We start from the raw sequence: 25,583 nt of genomic DNA, 5'->3' as shown, positions 1-25,583 counted from the left end.
CCCTGTGCCACTGCCCCACCCTGTGCCACGGTCCCGCACCAGCCCCGCACCAGCCCCGCACCGGCTCCGCACCGGCCCCGCCCGGCCCAGGGAGGGTCCGGCGTGCCCTCGGGGCTCACCGATGAGAGGGACGCTCTCCGAGGGGGGCATGCTCTCGGCCACCAGCAGCTGAAAAACGGTGAGGGCCAGCAGCACTGTCACCCCCAGCGACACCTTCTCCCCCGAGTCGGCCGGCAGGTAGAAGCCGAGGGGCGCCAGGAAGGAGACCATGATGCAGGGCAGGAGGAGGTTGAAGATGTAGAAGGAGGCGCGGCGGCGCAGGAGCAGGGTGTAGGTGACGTCKGGGTAGGGCTCGGAGCAGCAGCCGTAGGTGATGACGTTCCTCACGGCCGGCATGCCCAGCACCTCCCACTCCACGTTCTCCACGAAGTCCGTCAGGTCCCCGGTGTCCAGCTGGTTGCGGAGGTCGATCTGGTTCCCGTTGTAGGTCCAGGAGCCAAAGGTGAGGCGGCAGCGCTGTCCGTCGAAGGGGAAGTAGGACACGTCCACCTTGCAGGAGCTCTTAGTGATGGCGGGCGAGTCCCACATGATGTGCCCGTCGGAGCGCAGCACAACGTTGGTCTCCATGGAGCCGCCGAAGCGCTCGTCGGCGCTGGGGAGGGAGGGACGAGCGGCCGTGGGGCCGAGATGGCCCCTGTGCCGAGCCGTGTCCCCTCCCCACGTCACCTGCAGCCCCTGGCTGASCCCTCGGTGGTGGGGGGTCAGTCCCAGGCACATGTGGCCGCTGCCAGTACCCCCCGACCCCCCATCTCCCTGGATCTCCCGCTCTGGGACCCTCCTGCTCCTACCCAAGGCTGGCAGCACCCCGTGCCGCCCCCCGGCCCCAGCCGGACCCGCCGGCTCCGGGAGCAGCTGGKGGGGGCCAGGCACGACCCACTTGTTGTAGAGGATGATGTCCGGCCGCCAGACGTAGCTGCTGGGGATGCGGATGCTGTCKATGCCGCCGTAGCCGTCCTTGTCCCAGGTGAGGTGGGCGTCCAGCCAGGTCTGCCGCACCCACAGGTAGGAGGTGAGAACCTGGTTCCTCTCGTCCTGCCGAGGGGACAGGGTGGGTGTGGGGGTGGACCCCGGTGCCACTGCCGCTCTCCTCAGCCCCCAGCCCGGTGGCCTCTCCGGGTGTCCCGCAGAGCGGAGCTGGAYTCGAGGGGGCCGTGCTGGTTTTGGGGGAGATCCGGGCTGTCTGCGGAGCGGTCTGAGATGGGTCGGGAGCAGCTGGGCTGATTCGGGGATGGGCCCGGGCTGGTTTCGAGGGCTGAGSGTCAGCGGGGACCGAGCAGGACCCGCTGGGGGGGAGCGGAGCGCGGGGCCGGTGCCGTGGTCGGGCACTCACCATATCGATGATCTGGGACAGGGTGACCTGGAGGGTGACGTTGAGCGCCCGGTCCGTGTCCTCCACGGGGCGCAGGGCGCTGGAGTAGTTGGCGAAGAGGTCGTGGAGCAGTTTGTAGGCGAACCTGCCCTGCGCCCCGCGGCAGCCTGGGGGGAGACACGGAGCGGGGGGTGGAAAGGCCGGGGTGCAGCAGGAGCCCCCCGAGGGATCCCCGGGAGGTGGGAGGGGCAGGGGAGCACGGCGGGACCCCCGTCCCTCCTCACCACCGGCCCGAGCCTCCCAGCCCCGGGATTCCGTGTGCGGGGGCTGCTCCAGGGACCGGGACGCTCGGATCCACTCCCCGAGCGGGGGATCCGCTCCTCGGGCGGGGGATCCGCACCCCTCGAGCCCCGCTGCTCACCCGGGGCCGGGAGGACGCCGGCGAGGCACAGGGCGAGGCACAGGCGAGCTCCGGGCTCCATCCCGCCGCAGGTCCGGGGACACGGGGGGGCCGGTGACGTCAGGGCGGAGACAGGGCGGGGGGGCACGGTCCCCAGCACCCACGGCGAGGTAGCGGTGGGTGACCCGCGGGGGACCCGGCTGGCAGGTGGCAGGGGCCGGCATGGGCACTGGGTGCAGCTGAGCCTTTTTGGGATGGGTTTGGGTGGCATTGCCGGCAGCCACACGGTGCCTGCGGCGGCCCAGCAGCTGTCCCCTCCGGGGGACACCGCGCCCGCCTGCACGGGGACACCGGTGCGGGGACAGAGCCGAGGGCGGGTGGCGCAGCCCGGGAGTGAAGTGATGCCCGTGCACAGCAAGGGATGTCCCGCTCTCCCATCTTACAGAAGGGCAAGGGAAGGGAAGAAGCAGATTATTCCCATTCAGTGAGAAGAAAATCCTGGGAGTTTGAGGGACAAGCCCCAGGAGCCAAAGCAAAGAGTGGCAGCGGTGCCTGGCCCAGGGGTATCAGAGCATCCCCCAGCTCCAGCCCTGGGAACCCGCCCGCTGCTCTCCTCCTCCTGGCACCTTTCCCACGCCGAGCCCCGGCAGATGCCGAGCGGTTTTGAGGCCGGAGGTTTTGTTTCCAGGCGGTGAATTATTCATCCCAGCCCGTCCCGCCCGGGCCGGAGCCGCCGGGGCCGCTCAGGCCCAATTACAGTAATGGAAGGAGGCGAGGCCGGAGTGACCCGGCCYCTGCACATCGCCAGTGTCACCTGAACGTGCCATCGCAGCCAGGGACAGGGACACCTTCCACCACAGCAGGGGCCTCCCAGCCCCAATGTCCAGCCTGGCCTTGGGCACTCAAAGGGATCCAGGGGCAGCCACAGCTTCTCTGGGCACCCTGTGCCAGGGCCTGCCCACCCTCCCAGGGAACAATTCCTGCCCAATATCCCACCTAACCCCACCCCGTGACTAGGGGAAACCATTGCYCCTTGTCCTGACCCTCCAGGCCCTTGTTCAAAGTCCCTCTCCAGCTTTCATAGGAGCCCCTTTCAATACCAGAAGGCCACAATCTGGATTATCTGGGCTCCCCCCACTCCATCCTCAAAACAGGAATGACTTATCCTCCCAAGATTCTGAAGGAGCCTACCATGACTGCCACCAAAGACACGTGGGATTGGATCAGACACTCCTGGGCTGTGCTGTGCCCCCCACCCAACCAGGCAACCAYCCCTGAGTGACACAGCAAGGGACACACATCTACAAACCGAAGCCCTGCCCTAAAAAGCAAAGGAACCCATGGGAGTACTATAAACATTTTATTTATTGTTTTCAAAAAGACAGGAAAATAATCTAGAGCATTTATTTATATTTTTTTTAATAAAAACCTTTCGATACTCCTCATGCATAAAGACCTTCCGTGAGCACTGGGCAGTGCCAGGGCTGAGGCCCCTGGGGCAGGACCCTGAAACCCGAGCAGAGCGATTTCAGAACGAGCAGCTTTGCGTCCGCCGCTCGTCCCAGAACTAGTCCCGGTTCAGTCCTGGCCGGGCTGAGGCCGGCCGGCCGYGTGGGCAGTCAGTGCGTGGCCAGGGCCAGCTCCCGCAGGTAGGCGTGGGTGAGGCCGCGCAGCTCCTCCAGCGCGTAGTCCTCGGGCATGGGCAGGCGGCCGATGTGCGGGGCCAGCAGCCGCAGGGGCACGCGCGGCTCCGCGGGCTCTGGGCCCGGCTCCGGGCCCTGCTGTAGGCTCAGCACCACCCGCAGCACGTTAGCCACGCGCTTTGCCATGTCTGCAAGAGCGGGGACAGCAGGCTCTCCATGTGCTCCCCGTGGGAGCACCCCAGAGCAAACCCACCCATGCGGGGACTGAGCAGCGAGGGCGGGGGGGCGGAATTTGGGAGCAAAGGCGCATGGACCCTGCTGTCCTCTCCCCATCCCCTGCCCCTCGGGGTCGCAGTGCAGCCACAGGGAGAGATGAAACAGCCTCAGGCTGTGCCAGTGGACATTTAGGTTGAATATTGGGGAAAATTTCCTCCCCCAAAGGGCTGAGTGGGCTCAACCCAGAAAAAGGGAGGCTTGAGGGGACCTTCTCACTTAACYACCTGACAGGAGGGGGCAGCGGGGAGGATTGGGTTCTGCTCCCAGGGAACAGGGACAGGAGGAGAGGAAAGAGCCTCAAGCTGTGCCAGGGGAGCCTCAGGGTGGATATCGAGAAAATTCCTTCCTGGGTAGGGCTGTCCAGCCCTGGCACAGCTGCCCAGAGCAGTGGCAGAGACCCCATCCCTGGAAGGATTTCAGAGCCATACGGATGTGGCACTTGGGGACAGGGGATAGTGGTGGCCTTGGCAGTGCTGGGGAAGGGCTGGATTCAATCTGAAAGGCTTTTTCCAACCTACATGATTCTGTGATTTGGGGATACACCTGTAGCCAGGTGTCAGCCAGGTGTGGAACTGGCTGTCCCAGGGAGTTGCTGGACAGGGATGTCACCATACCCGACTGAGCCAGGCGGTCCTTGGCATTGTGGCACTGGAGCTGCTCTATCCTGTTGCACAGGGACGTCACTTTGGTGTGTAACCGCTCCAGCTCGTAGGCAGAACAATCCAGCTAGAAGCAAACAGCAGTCAGCTCTGAGACAGCCCAGCCAGAGCCAAACTCACCCACCAGGTGACACTGTACACCAAAACCTGCCTGAACCAACCGGGGTGGGGAAAGGGGAAGCCAGAAAACTAGAATTCGGGAAATCGACACCTGGGTTTGTCCAACCCCTTTCACTTGTCATTGTCACACCCACAGAGCACATCTGCAGGGCAGAGCCCACCCCCTACCCTGCTGTTGTGACAGGAGATAGGAAATTCCTGCTTTTAGAGATGTTCTGTTTGAAGGGTCTGACACAGGGAAGCACCAACTTCCCCTGAACAACAGAGGGAGTCACCAACAGCTTCAATACAGACTCCATGTCAACTTCCAAGCCACAGGGAAATTTGCTGCCCAGAAACTGCCCATTACCTGCTGAATCCTGTCCAGCATCTCATTCACAAGGATGTAGTCAAGGTAGACCAGCCCTGCCAGCTCCCAGTCCTGGATGAGCGTGCTGCGCTCTGGAGGTGCCAGGTCTTCCAGGAATCCTTTCAGATACTTGTAGTTCTCATTGATAATTGCATCTGGAGGGAACAGGAGTTAGAACAGAGGCCATCCTGCCTCCCTCAGCAGGGACCCCCATAGGATCAGCAATGTCATTGCTGTCCTTGTTTCCAGAGGCCCCTGTGCCCCAGAAAGGTGCGGCTGTGCAGCAGGGAAAGCACCACCCTGCTCCCCAGTCAGATGGAAAAGCACCATGCCAGGCACCCAGGGGGAGCTGGTTTGCAACTGCCAGGCTTTCTATGCTAAACCTGCTGCGCCAAACCCAGCCTGATCCCTTCACTGCCCACCCCTGGCTTGGACTCATGGAATCACTCACTGAGTTGGGTTGGGAGGGACCTTGAAGATATATTCCAGTCCTACCCCCTTCCACTTGTCCCAAGTCACTCTCCTGGAGCCCCTTTAGGCACTGGAAGAAGCTCTGAGCTCTCCCTGAAGCCATCTCCTCTCCAGGCTGGCCATCCCCAKCTCTCCCAGCTTGGCTCCAGGGCAAAGGAGCTCCAGCCCTGGGACCCCACTCCTGTTCCTGCCACGCCTGTGTGCGCTGCTCAAAGGAAGGGTGAAACAGCAGCAGCACAGACCTACCTGAGGCCAAGTGCCTGACAACCAGCTTGTGGCACTGATTCCAGTGGCCAGCCTTGAACAGGAAAAGAGCCTCTTTGTGTTTGTCACCCTCCATCCTGGCCCGAACCGCCTTGGCCTCGTGAATCCAGTGTGGGGGGACGCAGAGCCTCTGTGTCAGGAAGGTCTCCTTGGCCCAGGACTCGGGGGTCTCGGCGAGGGTGCAGTGCCGGCTCAGCAGCTCCCGCACGGCCTTCTCCCGGGTGCTGGGGACAGAGGGCAGCCCGTCACTGCCCTGAACTCTCCCTGCTGGCACCCACCACAGGGGCACTTCAACACAAGGAGCAGGACATGGCCACAACATGCTCTTCCAGGCCCTCCCAACCCAAAGCACCCAAGTGGCACGATGCCCACCTAGTGCAGTTAYGTGTGGGAGAAGCCATGATAACCACAGGTCTTTAGAACTGACCTCACGTTATTTCAAGGTCCAGAACAATCACACACGGTCACTTACTGTGTGTCAGGCTCGTGCAGCATCACAAACACGGCCCATTCCCACAGCCCCTCACTCTCCAGCTGGGCAGCATAACTGGTGTTGAGCACCCCCCAGCTCTGCTGGGACAGGTGGGAGTAGTTTAGGGCCCGCAGCACCTCCCATAGGTGCCAGCTGAGGCGGAAATCCAGCGGGTCGGAGGTGATACTCCTGGGATCCAGCAGCTGGTCAAGCTCATAGGACCTGGAGAGGAAAACACTGGCAACTGAAAGAGCTGACTGCGCCCACAAAATCCAATCCAGTTCCTTCCCTTCACCCACCTCCCATGTGTGTGATTTACATCAGTGTGGGGGTTGGGTTGTCTTTTTTAAGAAGAAAAACAACAGTATTTACTGCTAGAATTCTTTTGAGTCTGTGCCCAGACTGACACCCTTTTTCCTCTGTACGTGCTCCCTGCGTATTTCTCACTGCCTTCAAAAAAGGCAGCCACAGAGAAGTCTTACACACTCTTTAGACACAAAGTACCTAAAACCCAACAACTAGCTTAAGGATCCCCCTCTCTACCATCCTCAGGTGTTACGCCACCTCCTGTCAGGGGGTACATCTGAGGCCGATTTTGGACTGCTCTAAGTGGCTCAGGCTGATTTCACACTCCTGCTTTGTGAATGCAGGAAGTCACAGATTGATCATGATTTTTGAACTCTTTGCCCACTTACCTGTCACTGTAGAGCTTCAACAAATGGAAGCAGACATCTCTCAGGGGCCTTCCTGCATTGTCATCTTCTTCAATGACACACCCAGAATCTTCCAGGTAAGGAGGCAGAGGACAGCAGGCGTATTTTTCACACTCTGAGGTGTTCTAGGGAGACAGTTTTCACAGTAAGTTTAAAGAAAATATTCTGAACAGAACTGAATTCCACAGCTCAGCAGGCTCAGAAGAATCTTTCTGCTTCAAAGAAGGTGGAACCTCCCAGAACTATGGACCAATATGGAAAACCTGAATCCAAAAGGCTTTGGCAGGTTCATGTCTCTCACTGAGCTCTTATAAACCACTGCCTGGAGTTACAGCCAGCTCTCACACTCAGCCTGCATTCCTGAGGGATTTTATAGCTGGAAAACCATGTAGGACTTGATGGAATGAAGTTGATGCATCCCTGTGTGCCTTCTCTGTGTAGCTAAGCAGAGTCTGGGCAGCCAAGAGCAGCACTCAACAGAGTCAACCAAAACAATTTGACAGAACTTTCACTACAGCTGAGTATTTAGAAGTACTGAACACCACACAGGGAACACTAAATATTGAAGCAAACATCACTGACAGGTTTCCAGACTTGCAGCTGTGCCTAGGCTGCCTTGAGGATGGAGGGCTGAGCTGGCTTTAGTTAAATGATTAAACACGTTTTTCAGCAGAACCCTTTGTCCTGCTGCACACAGAGCTGCAGCAACACACGGGGCTCTGCATAATGCATGGAGCCACATGGGGTTTCAGGACACAGGGGCACACATGGGCTGGGGGAGAGTGGCTGGGGGGCACACACGGACTGGGGGCGAGTGTCTGTGGGGGCACACACGGGCTCTGGGACAAGGCAGCTGAGGATCAATGGTCCCAGTGGGAAAACAGGCTGCTTGGCTGCAAAGGGCTTTCCTGCTGCTGGCCAATGTCCCTCTGCCTAATTTTGTCCACCAGTTTAACAGCTATACAAAACCTGGAACACTCCATAAATGGGTCTTCTCCACAGAATTTATGATCCTATAGAATCTCAGAAAGGTTTGGGTTGGAGGGACCTTAAAGATTATCCAGATCTAACACCTACCAAAGGAACACCTCCCACTGTCCCAGGCTGCTCCCAGCCCCAATGTCCAGCCTGGCCTTGGGCACTCAAAGGGATCCAGGGGCAGCCACAGCTTCACCCTCCCAGGGAACAATTCCTGCCCAAAATCCCATCTAACCCTGCCCTCTGACAGGGAAAGCCATTCCACCGTGTCCTATCTCAATCCCACGGTCACCAATTCCTGGCTGCTCACAGGAGCCTCGGTGCAGCWCCAGGCAGGGAGGAGCACTCTGAAGGGCTCCTTTTGGGCAGAAGGCAGCGACCCACCTGAAAGGCTGACTCATACATGGCCAGAGCCCTGGAGATGGAGGCCGTGGGGGGCAGCAGGTACCAGAGGTGCACGGCCACGCAGCGCTTCCAGTCCAGCAGTGAGCACACGTTGACACTGATCCTCTCCGAGAGCTGCCACACCTGGAGACACAAACAGCATCCAGCCACACATCCCAGRCAGCCACACGCCCCAGCTGAGAAGAGCAAGGGGTGGCACTGGGAGAGGAGCCCCTGTGGGTGCGTGGGAAGGGCTCCCAGGTTTCCATCCTCACCGGCTTCCCCGCCAGCAGCGCGAACAGGCGCAGCCGCTCCTCCTGGATGAAGCGGTCGCTGTGCAGGCGGTGCCAATCCACGAGCTGCAGGGTCAGCAGGTCCCGCACGGGCTGGCTCCCCGCCAGCTGCGACAGTAGCAGGGCCAGCCGGTGGTCACCTGCAGGGACACRCTGTGTCCAGGGCTGCACGCCTGGCCTTTGGGCATAGCTTGGAGCCCCACACCGCTTTGCATTGGGAGGGATCCTAGAATTCATCTTGCTCCACCCCTGCCACGGGCAGAGACTACTTTCACTAGACCAGCTTGCTCCAAGCCCCATCCAACCTAGCATGGAACACTTGCAGGGATGGGGAGGCACAAATCCAGTATTTCTTAGGAAATAAATCACTCCATAAAAGCCTGGGAAAACAGGAGCAGGAGGAGGAGACAGAGGAATGGGTAGGGCTGTGTCCCCAAAGGAGACAAATGAAGTTTAATGGGAACTGGTATAACAGACAGGGATAAAACCTGCCTTAAGGCTCTAAAAAGACACGTTTTTAGCCCAAATGTAAAATGTCTGAACAGAGGCTCAATTAAAAAGAATATTAATTTAAAATCCAAAGAAGAGACTGTGAAAACTCCTGGCTCCAAATGCAATCCAGCAGCACTTCCTAACTGACAGAGGGGGGGTAGCTGACAGAGCCAGAGTGAAGGGACCAGGGATTCCAGCAGCAGCCCCCACCCAATCTCCAAGGCCTGTCTTCAGATGGGGCTTGGAGCAACAAGTGATACTGGAAGGAGTCCCTGCCCCTGACAGGAGTGGCACTGGGTGTTCTTTAAAATCCCTTCCAACCCAGCCAATTCTATTATTCTGTGGTCACTGACAAGGGAACCCTCCACGTGCAGAGCAGCCAGTGACCTGGAGCTCTCTAAGTTTAAACTCGCTTTGTGCATCTCCTTTCTCCTCCACATAAAAGCTGAGATTTAGGAACTCTACAGCACAGAATGTCCTGAGGAGGAAGGACTCACAGGGATGATCTACTCCCACCCCTGTCCCTGCCCAGCCCCCCCAGCAATCCCAGCCTGTGCATCCCTGGCAGCGCTGTCCAAACGCTCCTGGAGCTCTGGCAGCCTCAGGGCCATGCCCGTTCCCTGGGGAGCCTGGGCACTGTGCCTGACACCCTGGGGTGCTCACCTGCCTGCTGTGCCAGCCTGCAGGCCTCGCCGATCCTCTTCCCTGTGAGGCAGCTGAACACAGCCTCGATGTGGCTGCCGTGCCGGGACAGGGACACCTCCTCCTCGATGCGCCCGGCCGCCGTCTCTGACAGCCAGCGTGAGAAGGCCCTGCGGCGCTCCAGGGCCAGCATGTACTCACTGGGCTCCTCCAGGCTGGCCTCCAGCTCCTTCAGGTTACCCCAAATGGCCTCACACAATGTCCAGGCCAAGCACCAGTGCTTCACAACGGCTGTGGGGACACAGGCCAAGCCGTCAGGAGTGAAAGCACAGAACACACAGGAGCTCACGCGAGGATGACCCTGGAGGGTTCACTGTCCCCACCCTGGAGGGCTCACTGTCCCCACCCTGGAGGGCTCACTGTCCCCACCCTGGAGGGCTCACTGTCCCCAGCCCGGAGGGTTCATTGTCCTCACCCTGGAGGGTTCAGTTCACTGTCCCCACTCTGTTTGGAAGGGGCTGCCCAGGGAGCTTTGGAGTCTCCATCCCTGGAGGTGTCCCAGGAAGGGCTGGAAGTGGCACTGAGTGCTCTGAGGGCTGCGGACAAGGTGGGCATCGGGCACAGCTGGGACTCCATGGGCTGGGAGCAATTTCCCAGCCTAAACCATTCTGTGAGAAGAATCATTCCATACTCACTCTCTGCCACAGTGGGATCCTCAGATGCCTTCCTGGCCCAGTCAGCATAGTCATGGATAGCAGAGACTCCGGGGTTGGGGGCCAGGAGAGGACAGGGCTCATCCATATGGACAGTGCTGTGCTTCAGCTTTATCTCCAGAGGGGTGAGATACAGCTCCTTATCTCTGTCCATCTTCCATTGTTCCAAACTCAGCTTTTCCACATGAACCTTGAAAGGGGATTCTGTGAGTCTGGAGGAAAAAAGAAGATAGACCAGGTAGCAAATGTTCTGTATGAGCTGCTTCCCCTTCATGCAAGGGAAGCAGCTCATCCTGTAGCTTGTCCTAATTAGCACAACAGTAAATAATGATCCAAGACATGAGGATCCTGGTGAGAGTCTGGCATTTGGAGCCAGGCTTTGGGACCCCCAACACCTGGGCTAGTAGAAGGTGTCATTTCCACAGCAGGAGGTTGGAACAAGATGGTCTTTAAGGTCCCGCCCAATCCAAACTTTCTGTGATTTGGCAAATAAACCTCACTGAGCTCTCCAAAGACAGCAAGCACACACCTTCACCTCAGCACTTCAGATATGCTGGAGAACATTCAGACAAGCTTTTTGGAAGCACTTCAGTGGTGTGGGTGGGCTATACTCCAGTCAAGTTCAGGTAAAAGACCCTAAAAGTCTGTACGTCACTGGAGGCACAGGAAGAATTGAACATGTCTGGGAATTGAGAAGCTGAACAAGAACTTCCTCAGATAGGGCAGATGTCCTCAGGGAGAACCAACAGATTGGAAGCATCTGGACAACAACTTTGAACTTTCTCTTTAACCTTGTGCTGGTGTACAGTGCTCTTTGGTTAAAAAAACAAATCCTCTTACTATGCTGTTCCAGGATTTGACAGGTATTTTTGTGGAGAAGGGACATGAAGGAGATCTCCATGGCTAACACCATCTTGTACCACTCCTGCATGTCAGAAGGAATAGCAACCTGCAAMCAGGCTTCTGTCAGCCATGAAGAGTGAGCATGACACATCCATCCTGAAGGAAACCACTACTCACGATTTGGGAGCAACAGGAGTTGGCAGGAATCCATATTCCACAGGCTCCAGCTGAGGATCTTCCACTTCACTTGAGCCACTCAACTGATCTCCACAATTGACAAGCRTCCAGTCGGGTCCCCAACCAACACGGAATGAGCGCCCCATGAAGAGTCCCATATCCATCAGGAGCTTCCCTTTTCCATAGGTGATGGACCGCTCCAGAGGGACGAGCCCGCGCTGCCTGCGGACCCCGACTGTCTTCACCTGCACCTCAGGCACCGCCGGGGGCACGGCRAACGCCGAGGCCAGCGGAGACGCTGCTGACCACAGGGCACCAGAGGGGGGGCTCCCCAAAGTCCTGGGGCCCTTGGCATCTGGCACGGCAGCACTCGGGGCTTGGAAAAGGACATTGGCAAACTTGGATTGCAGCAGCCCGGCAACTGGCAGGGAAAAGCAGGAAGAATGTTTCAGTGAAAGGGGAAACCTGAGGGACATTTCTGGCCTCTGAAAGGGATTTCAGGAATTCCCAGGATTCCTGGAGCAGCCAGTGGAAAACATTTGGATGGTGTGATGGGAACTTGGGGCTAAGTGTGACTGCCTGCAGTGTTGAGCCCCACTGACCGCCCAGCACTGCCCAAAGAAACACCCAAGGGGTGTTCACAGGAATGGGCCAGGGACAGCCCCACCCCAAAATGGGCCATTTCCAAAGGAGTCCCTAATTTAATGCTGGAATTAAGACATCAGAACAGAAGGAGGGTGTCAGACGTGGATCAGCAGGGCTGACACTGCCCCCACACACCCCAGGTCCATCCCTGTCAATCACATGGGCTTTGAATGGATTAACAGATCTGAATTAATGGGTTTCCTCAAATAGGAAGCATCCCCCTACTTGTTCTTAAATTCCTCAAAATACCTGTGGGAAGCACCACTTAGGGGGCGCACTGGGTGTAAGAGCCAAGTGGGAGAATCTGGCAGGTGTGCCCTGTGCTGGGCATAGCTGGTGCCCACAGCAGACCCACCATGGGCCACCTTCAAACCAAGCTGCAAAGCTGGTGGTGCCTCTGGGAGACCTTACAGGGAAAAAAAAAAGCACACTGGGAAGGGAAAAAAACAAAAAGAAAGGAAATAAAAAGTGAAAAGAGAAGCAAGCATCAGAGGAGAAGGAGGAGGTGCTCCAAGCACAGGAGCACCATCAGCCCTTGGGGCAGGGCTCGTGCTAGAGCAGGGAACGAACAGAGGAGGAAGGAGTGGCAGGAAGGAATGGCAGTCCCCGGGATTTTGCCTGTTTATATTACAATTCAGCTCTTTCTTCACACAATCTGTTGTTTTCACAATACCTGAGTGTCTTTTCTGTCCTTGTGATTTTGAGATGGGGAGCCTTGGAGAGCAGATCTCTTGGGAAGTGTCCATCTTGACAGGTTGCTTCCCATGATAATCCAGGATCAAATCCAGGTCATCATCATCAGCAAGCAAGGAAGCTTTCATGATCTGAGGATGTGGGAAGCCAAGTCAGAACATCAGCAATCCCTCCCACAGCAGAAGCTCACTAAGCTCATCAAAATAGCTCTTCCCACCCAAAAAAACTCCTACATGCAGCACATGGCCAAACAACACAGCCACGCTGCAAACATTCCAAGGGAACAGTGGAAGCACAGCTCAGGCTTGTCACCTGATGGATGATGTTTTACAACTACTTGTTAAATCAGGGCACAGGACTTGTTAAGGATGGGGATGACATCCTACAGTAATCCTGATTTCTTAGATCTAAGCTGACAAACAGCAGAGCTGAAAGAGTAATTTCAAATCTGTTTGTTATTACAGATAGAAGCCCCAAAGCGTTCACGGTACTGTCCTACCACAAAAATTACAAAGGCCTGGACGAAGGAGAATGGCTTCCCAGTGCCAGAGGGCAAGGTTAGATGGGATTTTGGGCAGGAATTGTTCCCTGGGAGGGTGGGCAGGCCCTGGCACAGGGTGCCCAGARAAGCTGTGCCTGYCCCTGGATCCCTTTGAGTGCCCAAGGCCAGGCTGGACATTGGGGCTGGGAGCAGCCTGGGACAGTGGGAGGTGTCSCTGCCATGGCAGGGGCGGGGCTGGATGGGCTTTGTTTTTTCCCAACCCAAACCTTCTGTGRTACTGTGAAATAAAAGTATTAACACCAAGCCCAAAATCAACACCAGTTATCCCAACATCTTGTTTTGCACCAGCTAGGCCCAAGGCCACTGCTCTGGTATTAGTYCAGCTTGGCCACTGCTCACACTCCAGAGTTCTGGAATCTAACTTCTGGCTTTACAGTGTTTTTTCACATCAGCACTGAGTTTTCCATGTATGAGGCTTCCCCCAGAACAGAAATGTGGTGTGTGATCAATCAATCCCAACCCATCACAAGCTGGTGTGTAAATAGCCTTGGGGAGGMAGGCACACCCTTCCCTTGAGCAGTGCTCCATTCCCCAAGGACTCTCCGGGGCAGGAACACTGGCAGACACTGACCTGCAGGACGTAGGGGTTGATACCCTGGGTGGATGCAATGTGAGTGGACGCTGGCACTGCCTCCTGCTCCTCTGCCAGGGCATCTTCTCCAAAGGGCTCCGGGGCTGGCTCCTGGGTGATGTCAGCCATGTCACTGTCCAGCTCCACCACCCTGCCCAGCTGCTCCAGCTCCGGGGGCTGTGGATACAGAGACCAGGTCACACCCAGAGAGCTCAGCTTTGCCAGGACCCACTCACACCCCGACCATCACCTGCAGCTGCTGCGGAGTGCTCCTGGCTCTGCCAAGGCTCCTCACTAAGGYCAGGGATGGACACACAGAACCTTCAGGGTGTGCCATGCCAGCGAAAAGAGCAGTCCCAGATTAGTGGTGCCCTCCTGGAGTTTTCCCAGTTCTGCCATTCAGTTTAGGAAACTTCTTCAGCTTTCCAGTTTTCACGTGCCCAGCGAAGGGAGCGTTCTGTGTACTTAGTCTCCCTCCCCTCCTCCTGAATCCATCCCAGGTAGTACAATGTCCAATCATGGAGACTATGTTCCACAACAAACAGCATTTTACATGGCTCCTGACAGGGTGGGGAGGCCCTGGCACAGGGTGCCCAGAGAAGCTGTGGCTGCCCCTGGATCCYTTTGAGTGCCCAAGGCCAGGCTGGACATTGGGGCTGGGAGCAGCCTGGGACAGTGGGAGGCGTCCCTTCCATGGCACGGGTGGCACTGGATGGGCTTTTGGGTCCTGCCAACCCAAACTATTCCATGATTCCATGGCTCACTCTGCTCACTGTCATGGGCTGTGTTTCTGCCCAGCTCAGGCTGTGGCACCTGAGCTCCCATGTACTGGTTTGGCTACAGTTTAATCATCCCAGCACTCAGCTTCATGTCCTGTGAGAATCTCATGCTTTCAGCTTCCCAGAAAAAACACAGTACAGACCACTGAAGTGACACAAAAAACAGGAGTGAGGAAACCCTGGGAGTCCTGCTCAGGAATTAAGGAGCACATTGACAAGGCTGTGCTTAGCTCTGTAGAATCAGCCAGGAAGGGGTGAAGGTTCTCAGCTGAGGCAGATAAAAATCACCCTGGGGGTCTGTAAGGACAGAAGTGAGTGGCAGACATGGAATCTGAGCCTGGCCCCACATCTGGAACAGATTTACAAAATGCCAAAACGTGGTTAGAAACACACAAGTTTCACTGCTCCCTTCATTGGGCTTTAATGCAGCAGGTTCCCTTGCAACATAAATAAATTCATTAATATTTAAGTTAGTGAGGGAAAACAAAACAAAAACCAAGTCTAGATACTAAACGCTTCTGGCAGCCCAAATAATATTATCAGATGTGTTCTACACCCAGACTTTGGGAAGTTTTAAGCCATGCTATGATTTTTTTAGGTGTCTGAGAAATCAAATAAGGCTTTTCTTAAATTCAGAAATTAAAACTGGAGTTAATGGTATGCAAGTCACACAGGTTAATGAACCTGGAAGGGTTTTTTTTAAGTACACTGGAATGTGTAAGAATGTTTGAATATATATGAGAGATATTCCCAGCATTCCTGAGTGTTTAAAACCTCAGCTCTKGTCCCTCCAATCTGAACATGAAGCAGGAAGGGGAACTGAAGTGAGGCTGTTGTGCAGCCACGTGTGCAGCTTGAAATGCAAATAATTAAGGATCTACTGCAGCAGAGGGATAAGTGAGTGGTGTTAATGGCCCAGGAATCGGGAGAGCTGGAGCAGCAGCTGGTCACTACTCTGGGATTCTCCATGCAGAGCCCAGCAGAGGTAGCAGCCCCGCAGCAYGCCCCAGCAGCAGGATGTCCTGCACAGGGAGCAGACACTGCTCATGGAATTGCTGTACAGGATCAGGGTCCTGACGGCTCCTCTCATCTGCCACGAGTGCTCTGTTCTCCTGCCACACAAGTGGCCAGCAGAGGTTCCCAYTGGATACCAGGGAAAGGTTCTTCCATGTTAGAAACACACAACTATTGAGGCTGGAAAAGCCTGTGAGCCCACCAAACCCAACTGCTCCCTAGCACTGCCAGAGYCACCACTGAGCACGTCCCCAAGTGCCACAGCCACAGGGTTGTGAAATCGCCTCAGGGATGGGGACTTCCACTGTCCTGGACAGCCGTGCCAGGGCTGGACCGCCCTTTCCTGGAAGAAATTTTCCCAATATCCAATCCAAACCTCCACTGGCACAACTTGAGGCTGTTTCCTGCTCCGCCCTCCTGTCAGGGAATTGTACAGAGCCAGAAGGGTCCCCTGAGCCCCCTTTTCTCCAGGCTGAGCCCCTTYCCCAGTTCCATTCCCTTCCCTGGACACACCACAGCCCCTCAGGGTCTCTCTGCAGGACCCAAAACTGCACACAGCCCTTGAGGTGTCTCACAGTGCCCAGCGTAGGGGGACAATGCTGCCCTGGGCTTGTGGCCACACCATGGCTGGGACAGCCCAGGGGTCGTTGGCCTCTTGCCCACCTGGGTTTCTGGTATTCCCAGTGAACGGAATCAAACACTGCCTGTGGATCAAATATTCCTGGATAAGATGGGCCCACCACTGAGGATGTTTTGCAAAGGTTTAAAGCAGTCACATCCAACACAAATACATTTACCAAGCCAGCATATAGCCAGCCTTACAAAAGTATTATTTTAATAAAAATAGAGCACATTCTTAAAATAGAAAGCAGACAGTCTTGCACACTAATGGTGGTAAACTGAGTGCACAGCATCACTGTCCAGGCAGGCAGCACACGGCGTTGGCATTATGGGCGTGCATTTAATAGTCACAAAAACAATGTTCTTCCAGAAGAGGCGCAAATCTGTCAAACTCAGACTAGAATTCAAACAAGAAACAGGGTTGAAAGCCTCCCCGCCCCAGCCTCAGTGCGAAATGTCAAGTGTCTCAAAGGAAAACAACATGCAGCCATTCAGCCAGAGTTCAGAAGAGTTTCTGTAAAGCTTCACTCTCCAGATTCCAGGTTACTCCAACCACCCCCTTCCCAGGCACAGCTACTCTCCAAATTCCATGTCATCAACCCCCTTTAGTCACTGTTCTTCTACCTGAGCTGGGGGTGCTGGTTTGCCGTTCAGGGCCATCTGCTGGGGCAGCAGGTGCCCTGGGGGTGGCACAGGTATGGTCTTTAACTTCTTGGTGTCCGCTTTTGAAGGATGATCTTCCTCTTCCTCATCTGAATCTTGCAAGCCGTACTTGGAAAAGTGCGCTACCTGTGTTAAGGAGAAGGATAAATATGTCACAGCTTGGAAGTGAAATTTCTGAAAGGCCTGAAAACTGGGCGAGTGCAACATGTAGCACCATGCCCTATGCAGGTGTTCTAACACACAGCTCTGGGGACATCTGCAACAAACTGAGCCTCTCCACAGAACAAAACCACATGCTGTAGGCAGGTCTGGGGCCACAGGCTTCACCAGAGAACCACAGACTGGTTTAGGTTGGGAGGGATTTTAGAGCTCATTCATTCTATGGGTAGGGGCACCTCCCACTAGTGCAGGTTCCTCAAAGCCATGTCCAACACAACCCTGAACACTCCAAGGGATGAGGAGTCGCTCTGGTGAGGACAGTTGTCTGAAGTTAGCGAATTACTTGAATTACAAAATCTCAGGAGCTTGCAGGGTCAGGGTCTGTGTGACTCCCTCACCTTGAAGACCCAGGAGCCGGTCTCTGGGCGGTACTCCTTGAAGCGGGCGCCCTGCTTGCGGGACACGGCCTCCAGCCGGCCCTCGTAGTTCATCTCTGCCAGGCGCTCGGGGCTCTTGATCAGGCACCGTGACGTTTTATCCGTGGGCCACACCCCATCCAGGGTGACCTCGGCTCGCCTGGAAAAGGCACCAAACAGGCTCACAGACAAGGGGCCGAGGCAGAGCTGCTCAGGAACTGATGGGAAACCTGAGCAGGGCAGCAGAGCTGAGATCCAGGCACGGAGGCACAGCCCAGCCCTGGGCAGGGGGGCTCAAATCAGCCTTCAAACCCTATTTGTGGCTCAGAAGCTTGTAAGCATCTCATAATTGTCAACATTCCAAACTGAATGCATCACTTGGATTTGTCTCTTGGTTGCCTGCAAACACAGCAGACTGTCAGGATTTTAAAATTTATCCTTATCTAACGCTTACCTATTTAAACCTTCCCCAATGGGGGGTTTTCTTTCATCGTCAGGGTAAACAATAACTTCTTTTCTCCGGATATGGACAATCTCATCCAGGTTTAAGTTTGTTAGATTTACTTCTCCTTCGAAGTAAATTGATCCATAACCTGTAAAACAACCCAAAATGTCACTAATTGTCTGTGAAGTCATGTGCCAGAGAGCACATACTCTTGCTGGGCTCCCGTCCCCACTCAGCCATGTCCTGTCTCCACGGCAAAGTGGCACCTCCTTCCCCCTGAGAAAACCTTGGAGGACCATTACCAAGTCTGACACTCATNCCTGAGCCCCCTTTTCTCCAGGCTGAGCCCCTTTCCCAGTTCCATTCCCTTCCCTGGACACACCACAGCCCCTCAGGGTCTCTCTGCAGGACCCAGAACTGCACACAGCCCTTGAGGTGTCTCACAGTGCCCAGCGTAGGGGGACAATGCTGCCCTGGGCTTGTGGCCACACCATGGCTGGGACAGCCCAGGGGTCGTTGGCCTCTTGCCCACCTGGGTTTCTGGTATTCCCAGTGAACGGAATCAAACACTGCCTGTGGATCAAATATTCCTGGATAAGATGGGCCCACCACTGAGGATGTTTTGCAAAGGTTTAAAGCAGTCACATCCAACACAAATACATTTACCAAGCCAGCATATAGCCAGCCTTACAAAAGTATTATTTTAATAAAAATAGAGCACATTCTTAAAATAGAAAGCAGACAGTCTTGCACACTAATGGTGGTAAACTGAGTGCACAGCATCACTGTCCAGGCAGGCAGCACACGGCGTTGGCATTATGGGCGTGCATTTAATAGTCACAAAAACAATGTTCTTCCAGAAGAGGCGCAAATCTGTCAAACTCAGACTAGAATTCAAACAAGAAACAGGGTTGAAAGCCTCCCCGCCCCAGCCTCAGTGCGAAATGTCAAGTGTCTCAAAGGAAAACAACATGCAGCCATTCAGCCAGAGTTCAGAAGAGTTTCTGTAAAGCTTCACTCTCCAGATTCCAGGTTACTCCAACCACCCCCTTCCCAGGCACAGCTACTCTCCAAATTCCATGTCATCAACCCCCTTTAGTCACTGTTCTTCTACCTGAGCTGGGGGTGCTGGTTTGCCGTTCAGGGCCATCTGCTGGGGCAGCAGGTGCCCTGGGGGTGGCACAGGTATGGTCTTTAACTTCTTGGTGTCCGCTTTTGAAGGATGATCTTCCTCTTCCTCATCTGAATCTTGCAAGCCGTACTTGGAAAAGTGCGCTACCTGTGTTAAGGAGAAGGATAAATATGTCACAGCTTGGAAGTGAAATTTCTGAAAGGCCTGAAAACTGGGCGAGTGCAACATGTAGCACCATGCCCTATGCAGGTGTTCTAACACACAGCTCTGGGGACATCTGCAACAAACTGAGCCTCTCCACAGAACAAAACCACATGCTGTAGGCAGGTCTGGGGCCACAGGCTTCACCAGAGAACCACAGACTGGTTTAGGTTGGGAGGGATTTTAGAGCTCATTCATTCTATGGGTAGGGGCACCTCCCACTAGTGCAGGTTCCTCAAAGCCATGTCCAACACAACCCTGAACACTCCAAGGGATGAGGAGTCGCTCTGGTGAGGACAGTTGTCTGAAGTTAGCGAATTACTTGAATTACAAAATCTCAGGAGCTTGCAGGGTCAGGGTCTGTGTGACTCCCTCACCTTGAAGACCCAGGAGCCGGTCTCTGGGCGGTACTCCTTGAAGCGGGCGCCCTGCTTGCGGGACACGGCCTCCAGCCGGCCCTCGTAGTTCATCTCTGCCAGGCGCTCGGGGCTCTTGATCAGGCACCGTGACGTTTTATCCGTGGGCCACACCCCATCCAGGGTGACCTCGGCTCGCCTGGAAAAGGCACCAAACAGGCTCACAGACAAGGGGCCGAGGCAGAGCTGCTCAGGAACTGATGGGAAACCTGAGCAGGGCAGCAGAGCTGAGATCCAGGCACGGAGGCACAGCCCAGCCCTGGGCAGGGGGGCTCAAATCAGCCTTCAAACCCTATTTGTGGCTCAGAAGCTTGTAAGCATCTCATAATTGTCAACATTCCAAACTGAATGCATCACTTGGATTTGTCTCTTGGTTGCCTGCAAACACAGCAGACTGTCAGGATTTTAAAATTTATCCTTATCTAACGCTTACCTATTTAAACCTTCCCCAATGGGGGGTTTTCTTTCATCGTCAGGGTAAACAATAACTTCTTTTCTCCGGATATGGACAATCTCATCCAGGTTTAAGTTTGTTAGATTTACTTCTCCTTCGAAGTAAATTGATCCATAACCTGTAAAACAACCCAAAATGTCACTAATTGTCTGTGAAGTCATGTGCCAGAGAGCACATACTCTTGCTGGGCTCCCGTCCCCACTCAGCCATGTCCTGTCTCCAYGGCAAAGTGGCACCTCCTTCCCCCTGAGAAAACCTTGGAGGACCATTACCAAGTCTGACACTCATWTCAGCAGGCTGGGGGARCTGGGGGTGCTCACCTGGGGAAGAGAAGGCTCCAGGGAGACCTCAGAGCCCCTGCCAGGGCCTAAAGGAGCTCCAGGAGAGCTGGAGAGGGACTSGGGACAAGGGCTGSARGGACAGGAGCCARRGAATGGCTTCCCAGTGCCAGAGGGCARGGYYAGATGGGATATTGGACAGGAATTGTTCCCTGGGAGGGTGGGCAGGCCCTGGCACAGGGTGCCCAGAGAAGCTGTGGCTGCCCCTGGATCCCTTTGAGTGCCCAAGGCCAGGCTGGACACTGGGGCTGGGAGCAGCCTGGGACAGTGGGAGGTGTCCCTGCCCATGGAATGAGATGAGCTTTAAGGCCCCTCCCAAGMCACATCAGTCTGTGATACTGTGATTTATTCCATCCTAAAATCCTACAAGACTTGGATGCAAGCTGCTCCCAAAGCAAKGGCACCGGTTACAATCAGACTGACAGTTTGGAAATCTGGTTCCATATCTTTAAAATCCCTGCACGAGAGTGAAGCCTCTGGGGAAGCCAGGGGGTCTCACCCTTGCGGCCGATGGTGAAGTCTGTCACGATACATTCGTTCCTGTCGTTGGTCAACCGGGCCAGCTCCTCCAGGGAGGGGATGGTGTAGTAGCCAGCTCGTGTCAGAACAATCCCTGCAACACAACATTCCCTCAGAACAGGGCTGGCAGCAAAGTATCAACGTCCCCAGACTCTCATCCCATTTCTTTTGGCAGCCTGAACRGCTGGAAGCCTCAGAGGAAGTCAAAGGCAACAGACACCAAAACACCTTAATTCCACAGCCTCCAGAGCACATTGGAGACAAGTGCTCTGGCAGGTCCTATCAGCCCAAGCATCCACCAGGGAACAGCATGTGGCCAACCAGGCAGGAAAGAAGGTGCATAGGGAAAAGAAAGATTGCAAATACATCAACACTTGAAGGAAATGCTCTCGAAGCCTGGGGCCTCAGGCACTGCTGACCAAGCTGAAGCTTCTGCATTTAACAGGCTCCAATTCTTCTTCATCCCTTAATTTGTCTAATTATCTATTTCCCAAAAGCATTATACGTCTACACAATGTCTAGAGACATCTCTTTTGAACACATCAGACATCGCCAGTTTCATTACATGCCACCTAAGTATGACCTGAAAGGAAGAAAARAATCTTTTCCCTTTACCTTCTTGAGTTTAAAAAACTGCAACCATGATAAAAAACTGGGGAATAAAATTTAAACGCTCATTGACTCAGCAGGTGAAATTTGTGCACTAGGTAAGAAAAGCAAGATTTGTGTTCTGGTGAAAAGAGAACGAAAAAAGCAAAAGGTGAGAGTGTCAAACAGCTTGCAAGAAAACTTGCATGAAACTCTGCTGCCGCCAGACTCACCCGCAGGATGCAGGTGGTGGGTGCCTTCCGCCTCCTCTTCCCGCTCATCCTGCAGGGAATCCTCCTGGAAGGAGGCATCCTCGCTGCTGCCCTCCAGCCCGTTGCGCAGCGCCGCGCGCATGTTCAGTGCCACGATGGTGTCGTCCACGCTGGAGTGGGGCTTGTGCCCACTGCCCTCCAGGGTCTGCGGGATGGGCTTGGCAATGGGATTGGTGTAAAACCTGGTCACCTCGTGGGTTTCCTCCTCCTCCTCCCGCTCCCCGTCCTGTCTGTGGTTCTCCTCGGGAGGCACTGACAGGAAGAACCTGGGCACAGGAAGAAGATAAATTAYTTAGTTCTAAGGGACTTACACCAACGTTCCTGTGCAGGGCCACGARCTGAATTTGGATCCTCCCTGTAGGTCCCTCCCTGCTCAGGAGACTCTTGTGATTCTATAATTCTGCTCTTTCCACAGAAAGAGCGAACAGGACCACATAAACTGCAGTGTCAGTGCTTATTCCCCTTCCCTCTGCTCCTGCTTGACCACCTCTGCCACTGAGGCTCCCACGACAGCAAAGACAGTGGTGACATTGAGACAGTCCCACGATGCTGGGGAATAAAGCAYGTGCCCTGTGCAGAGCTGAGTGGAACAGGGAGCTCCGGCTGGGGAGAAGCCTCAAAAAGGGGTGTAACAGCAATTCCAATGCTCCAAACCCTCTGCCCACAGGGCCAGCAGGACCCCACTCCMAAATCAGCTCTTATTTTAGTAGCTTCCAATAAAATTAATGTGTTGAGCTAGGCAGGAGGCTTTTTTTCCCAGCCTCCGATTAAAAGAAAACCAAGGCAAAATCAGAGTTTAACTGAAATAAGGTCACAGCTTTTTTAGAGGAGGTTAAAATTCTGGCTTTTGGAGAAGATGTAGCCTTAGAGATTCCTCATTGTAAACTGTATAAAACACATATGTAGAAAATACAAATATGAGACATGAGGATCATGGGAGCTTCCTTGCAATTCCCACATCACTGAGGACTGACCAGGAGAGGCTCTTCTCCCCTCAGAGTCAAGTTTAGCACTTCCCTCAAGGAATGCCCTGGTTTCTTGCTACAGGGACTCATCCAGAAAATAAATCCCTGCTCTCTGACCCAGATTTTGGGCAGGGCAACTTGGCAGTGCCCACTCAGGAAGAACCCARGGTTAGTCGGGGAGGAAATTAATTTCCCAGCAGGTCAACTGCTTCCAATGAACAAAGAAGTGACATCCCTGAAAAGAAGTCACTGCTGCACAGCAGTAATTTAGAGAGAGGCAGAACCAGTTTGCATTTCTGAGGACAAACCCTTGCAGGGTGACTCACTCACCTGTCCCCGTTCTCCGGGTACTCCGATGGCGACGCCAGGTCCTCGTTCTCTCGGCTCACAGGAGAGAACAGGTTGCTGCTGCTGAGGTTCTTCAGAACCAGCTTCTTGATGCTCTTCCTAAAAACACCAAAGAAGGGAAATTTGCATCTATCCACTGCATAAATATGTATTTCGTGCTTAATTCAGATGCTCCAGGAACCAGGTCTAAGGCCTCTTCCCACGCCCAGGACGTATCAAGTCTCCCATGAGAGATCCCAACATTTTTTTGGGAATTCCATTCAAGGCTCTGGTTTATGGGGAGGTGTAAAAAGCACAAGCCAGTGAAAGGCTTAAGTCCAAGTTTAGCAAACAAAAATGTCCTGTTTCCCAAATAAGGTTTTCTAGAAGCACAGAAGGTCTGGCTCACARGTACAGGTTCATTTCGCTAAAGTGTCACTTTAGTCTTTTGCTCTTTGTTTTTACTCAACTCCAAAGCTTTCCAAACTCCTTTTTTATTTGATTGTCAYGGATGCACCTAAAAATTGAACCCAAAAGCTTCACTCAGGCAGATCCATTATGTATTTCTCACAGAAACACYTGTAGATCTGAAAGAGAACCCAGGCTGGGATAAAACCACCAGAAATCTGCCCCCSTACTAAGGGCATGAGCAAACCTGATGACACTCCCAGGTCAGCAGCAGGAAGTATTACTCTGTGCAAGCTTTCCTCATAAGAATTCCTAAACGACTTTATAGGGGCTTTGTGCCCATCGTGGGCTGACCTCATTTTACAGCTTATTTGGCCTTAAGAGTTTAAGCTGAACCTTTTTACCTCCTCTACAGAAAACAGTTCTAGTGAACTCTGACAGAAAACTTGTCCTGTTCTTCCTATCTGAACCAGGGCAATGACRGGATTTAGGGTAATATACAGGATGTCACAGAAGGTTCTCACACAGAGACAAAAGAGAAGCTCACTTTGGCATGAAGGCTCCATTGGACAGGGAGGGTTCATCATCATCCAGCCCATCAAAGAGCTGGGACTTGGCCGAGCCTGCTGACTGCAGGGCCTTGGGCCGCACTCTGGTCGCAGGGCGTGGGGTCAGCTTGTAATGGGTGGGGGTAGTCAAGGCCTTCTGGGCTGCTGGGTTGGTTGGCTTCAGCCTCTGGAACAGAAAGATGGACAGTTGGAATTGTCAGGGCATGGGGACAGTGTTTGTTTTTTGTCTTCTGAATAAAGCAACAGGCAAAGTTTTGTCAGAGACTCTCAGAGATGTCCTAAGCAAAGCACTACAATTATTCCAAGCACTAGTCCAAACCAGCAGCAGTGAACACAGAAACTCCACAGCCAAGGCTCTGATACAGGCAAAAGCAGGAAATCAGGGAATCAAGGAATGGTTTGGGTTGGAAAGGACGTTAAGGATCATGCAGTTCCCACCCCCTGCCATGGGCATGGAACTTCCCACTGGAATAATATCAAGTGCTTTGTGTCCTGGAAGGTAAAAAGACACAGCAGCACTGGGAGAGTACAGAGGGCAACTTACATGGCTGCTCACTGTGCATTTAAGTGAAGACAGTGCACACAGACCAAAGTAATTTCAACTGTCACCCATAAAATTATTTCAGTGTTGATGTACATTTACCTCTTCTTTCTTCTTTGGGTCTGACATAGGGTTTCTGAAGAGTGGGGAGTCTCCAAAAGGTGAGTAGGTCAGGCTGTTGAGGTGCTGCTGGAGGACAGCTTGCTGGGCAGCAGAGGCATTGGGGTCTGTCAGAGCTACAAAAGGAGCAGCATTTTAGTTTTAGAGCTTTGGGAACAGAACCAGGGCAGGCAGAAACACAGCAGCTCTCAGAGCACCTCCTTCATCAGAGTATGCAACCACATTCACTAAGCTCTCATGGGTGAAAAGCTGAGGTGAAAGCATGGGTGAAACAGAGAGCTACAGAGCAGTGGAAAGAGGCTGACCTGCCAAAATACTCAATCCAGCTGGCGTCTGAAAGGGTGTGCAGGGAAAATATTTCATGCAGAATTTTGACATTCCTGCTACCACAACCAAACATACAGATCTACAGTCCCCTCTACAACTGGACTTTTWAATTTTACCTCTGCATCTTACAGCATCTAATTTTAATTCCTATTAAAATGCTCTAGAGTTCAGACTGTGAACTATTCAAGCCACCAAAAGCTGCTTAATTCCAATTCCAACAAAACCAGGGTGAATGTGRGCATTCCCAGAGAACAACAAAGCCACTCTCAGGAACAAAAGCTTACAGACAGGGTCTGCAGGAAGTCAGGAGGAAAGCTGGAGACAACTGGGTGTTATTTTTGTCCCAATGCATTATTATGTCCCAACTGCATTCCTGTTAATAAAGTCCCCTCTAGATCTCTCATATCTGGAAGTACTGAAGAAGCCAACTGAAGTACTGAAAAAGCCAATGCTGYGCTTCCCTTACTTTTTTTTGTAAACATCTACTCCTGCTGTCCCAAATTCAATTATGGGAAATGTTACTGATCTTGAAGACAAAGCTCTAAAACAGCTGCAAAAATTGGGCATGTAGATCAACTTC

The 25,583-nt window shown here is 54.0% G+C and overlaps 3 protein-coding genes across 4 annotated transcripts in view; all 3 read right to left on the bottom strand.

Moving 5' to 3' along the window:
* CHRNA10 (cholinergic receptor nicotinic alpha 10 subunit) overlaps positions 1 to 1,851 on the bottom strand; it is a 2,915-nt gene extending 1,064 nt beyond the window's left edge. The window contains exons 1-4 of the mRNA XM_057381634.1: positions 1,791 to 1,851; positions 1,391 to 1,536; positions 938 to 1,092; positions 120 to 652 (exon numbers count right to left, since the gene is read on the bottom strand). Of these exons, the coding sequence (XP_057237617.1) occupies positions 120 to 652; positions 938 to 1,092; positions 1,391 to 1,536; positions 1,791 to 1,851 (895 nt within the window). The remainder of the gene's footprint in view (positions 1 to 119; positions 653 to 937; positions 1,093 to 1,390; positions 1,537 to 1,790) is intronic.
* A 1,265-nt stretch (positions 1,852 to 3,116) lies between these two features.
* Positions 3,117 to 25,583, bottom strand: part of NUP98 (nucleoporin 98 and 96 precursor) — a 35,208-nt gene continuing 12,741 nt past the window's right edge. Inside the window, exons 13-33 of one of the 2 annotated variants that reach the window (XM_057381638.1) lie at positions 24,659 to 24,792; positions 23,994 to 24,181; positions 23,042 to 23,158; positions 21,708 to 22,012; positions 20,867 to 20,980; positions 20,009 to 20,147; positions 19,537 to 19,714; positions 18,941 to 19,105; positions 13,730 to 13,906; positions 12,577 to 12,727; positions 11,259 to 11,679; positions 10,221 to 10,450; positions 9,547 to 9,816; positions 8,374 to 8,531; positions 8,099 to 8,242; positions 6,719 to 6,861; positions 6,024 to 6,245; positions 5,534 to 5,775; positions 4,817 to 4,971; positions 4,303 to 4,414; positions 3,117 to 3,600 (exon numbers count right to left, since the gene is read on the bottom strand). In XM_057381638.1, coding sequence (XP_057237621.1) covers positions 3,389 to 3,600; positions 4,303 to 4,414; positions 4,817 to 4,971; positions 5,534 to 5,775; positions 6,024 to 6,245; positions 6,719 to 6,861; positions 8,099 to 8,242; positions 8,374 to 8,531; positions 9,547 to 9,816; positions 10,221 to 10,450; positions 11,259 to 11,679; positions 12,577 to 12,727; positions 13,730 to 13,906; positions 18,941 to 19,105; positions 19,537 to 19,714; positions 20,009 to 20,147; positions 20,867 to 20,980; positions 21,708 to 22,012; positions 23,042 to 23,158; positions 23,994 to 24,181; positions 24,659 to 24,792 — 3,977 coding nt within the window. In that variant the 3' untranslated portion in view covers positions 3,117 to 3,388. Of the gene's footprint in view, positions 3,601 to 4,302; positions 4,415 to 4,816; positions 4,972 to 5,533; positions 5,776 to 6,023; positions 6,246 to 6,718; positions 6,862 to 8,098; positions 8,243 to 8,373; positions 8,532 to 9,546; positions 9,817 to 10,220; positions 10,451 to 11,258; positions 11,680 to 12,576; positions 12,728 to 13,729; positions 13,907 to 18,169; positions 19,106 to 19,536; positions 19,715 to 20,008; positions 20,148 to 20,866; positions 20,981 to 21,707; positions 22,013 to 23,041; positions 23,159 to 23,993; positions 24,182 to 24,658; positions 24,793 to 25,583 lie in introns of those variants that run through there. The other variant, XM_057381636.1, reaches the window with a different exon arrangement.
* Positions 13,913 to 18,032, bottom strand: LOC130582745 (nuclear pore complex protein Nup98-Nup96-like). The gene is made up of 4 exons (XM_057381639.1): positions 17,836 to 18,032; positions 17,364 to 17,541; positions 16,768 to 16,932; positions 13,913 to 16,540 (listed from the first exon to the last, which is right to left on the bottom strand). The coding sequence occupies exons 1-4, from the start codon at positions 18,015 to 18,017 to the stop codon at positions 16,484 to 16,486; spliced, it is 582 nt and encodes a 193-aa protein (XP_057237622.1). The 5' UTR covers positions 18,018 to 18,032; the 3' UTR covers positions 13,913 to 16,483.

This window comes from Malurus melanocephalus, unplaced genomic scaffold (assembly GCF_030028575.1).
Source record: "Malurus melanocephalus ecotype Western Australia unplaced genomic scaffold, MMel_1.1 scaffold_518, whole genome shotgun sequence".
NCBI classification, from domain to species: Eukaryota; Metazoa; Chordata; class Aves; order Passeriformes; family Maluridae; genus Malurus; species Malurus melanocephalus.
This window is presented reverse-complemented; position numbering and strand designations above follow the sequence as displayed.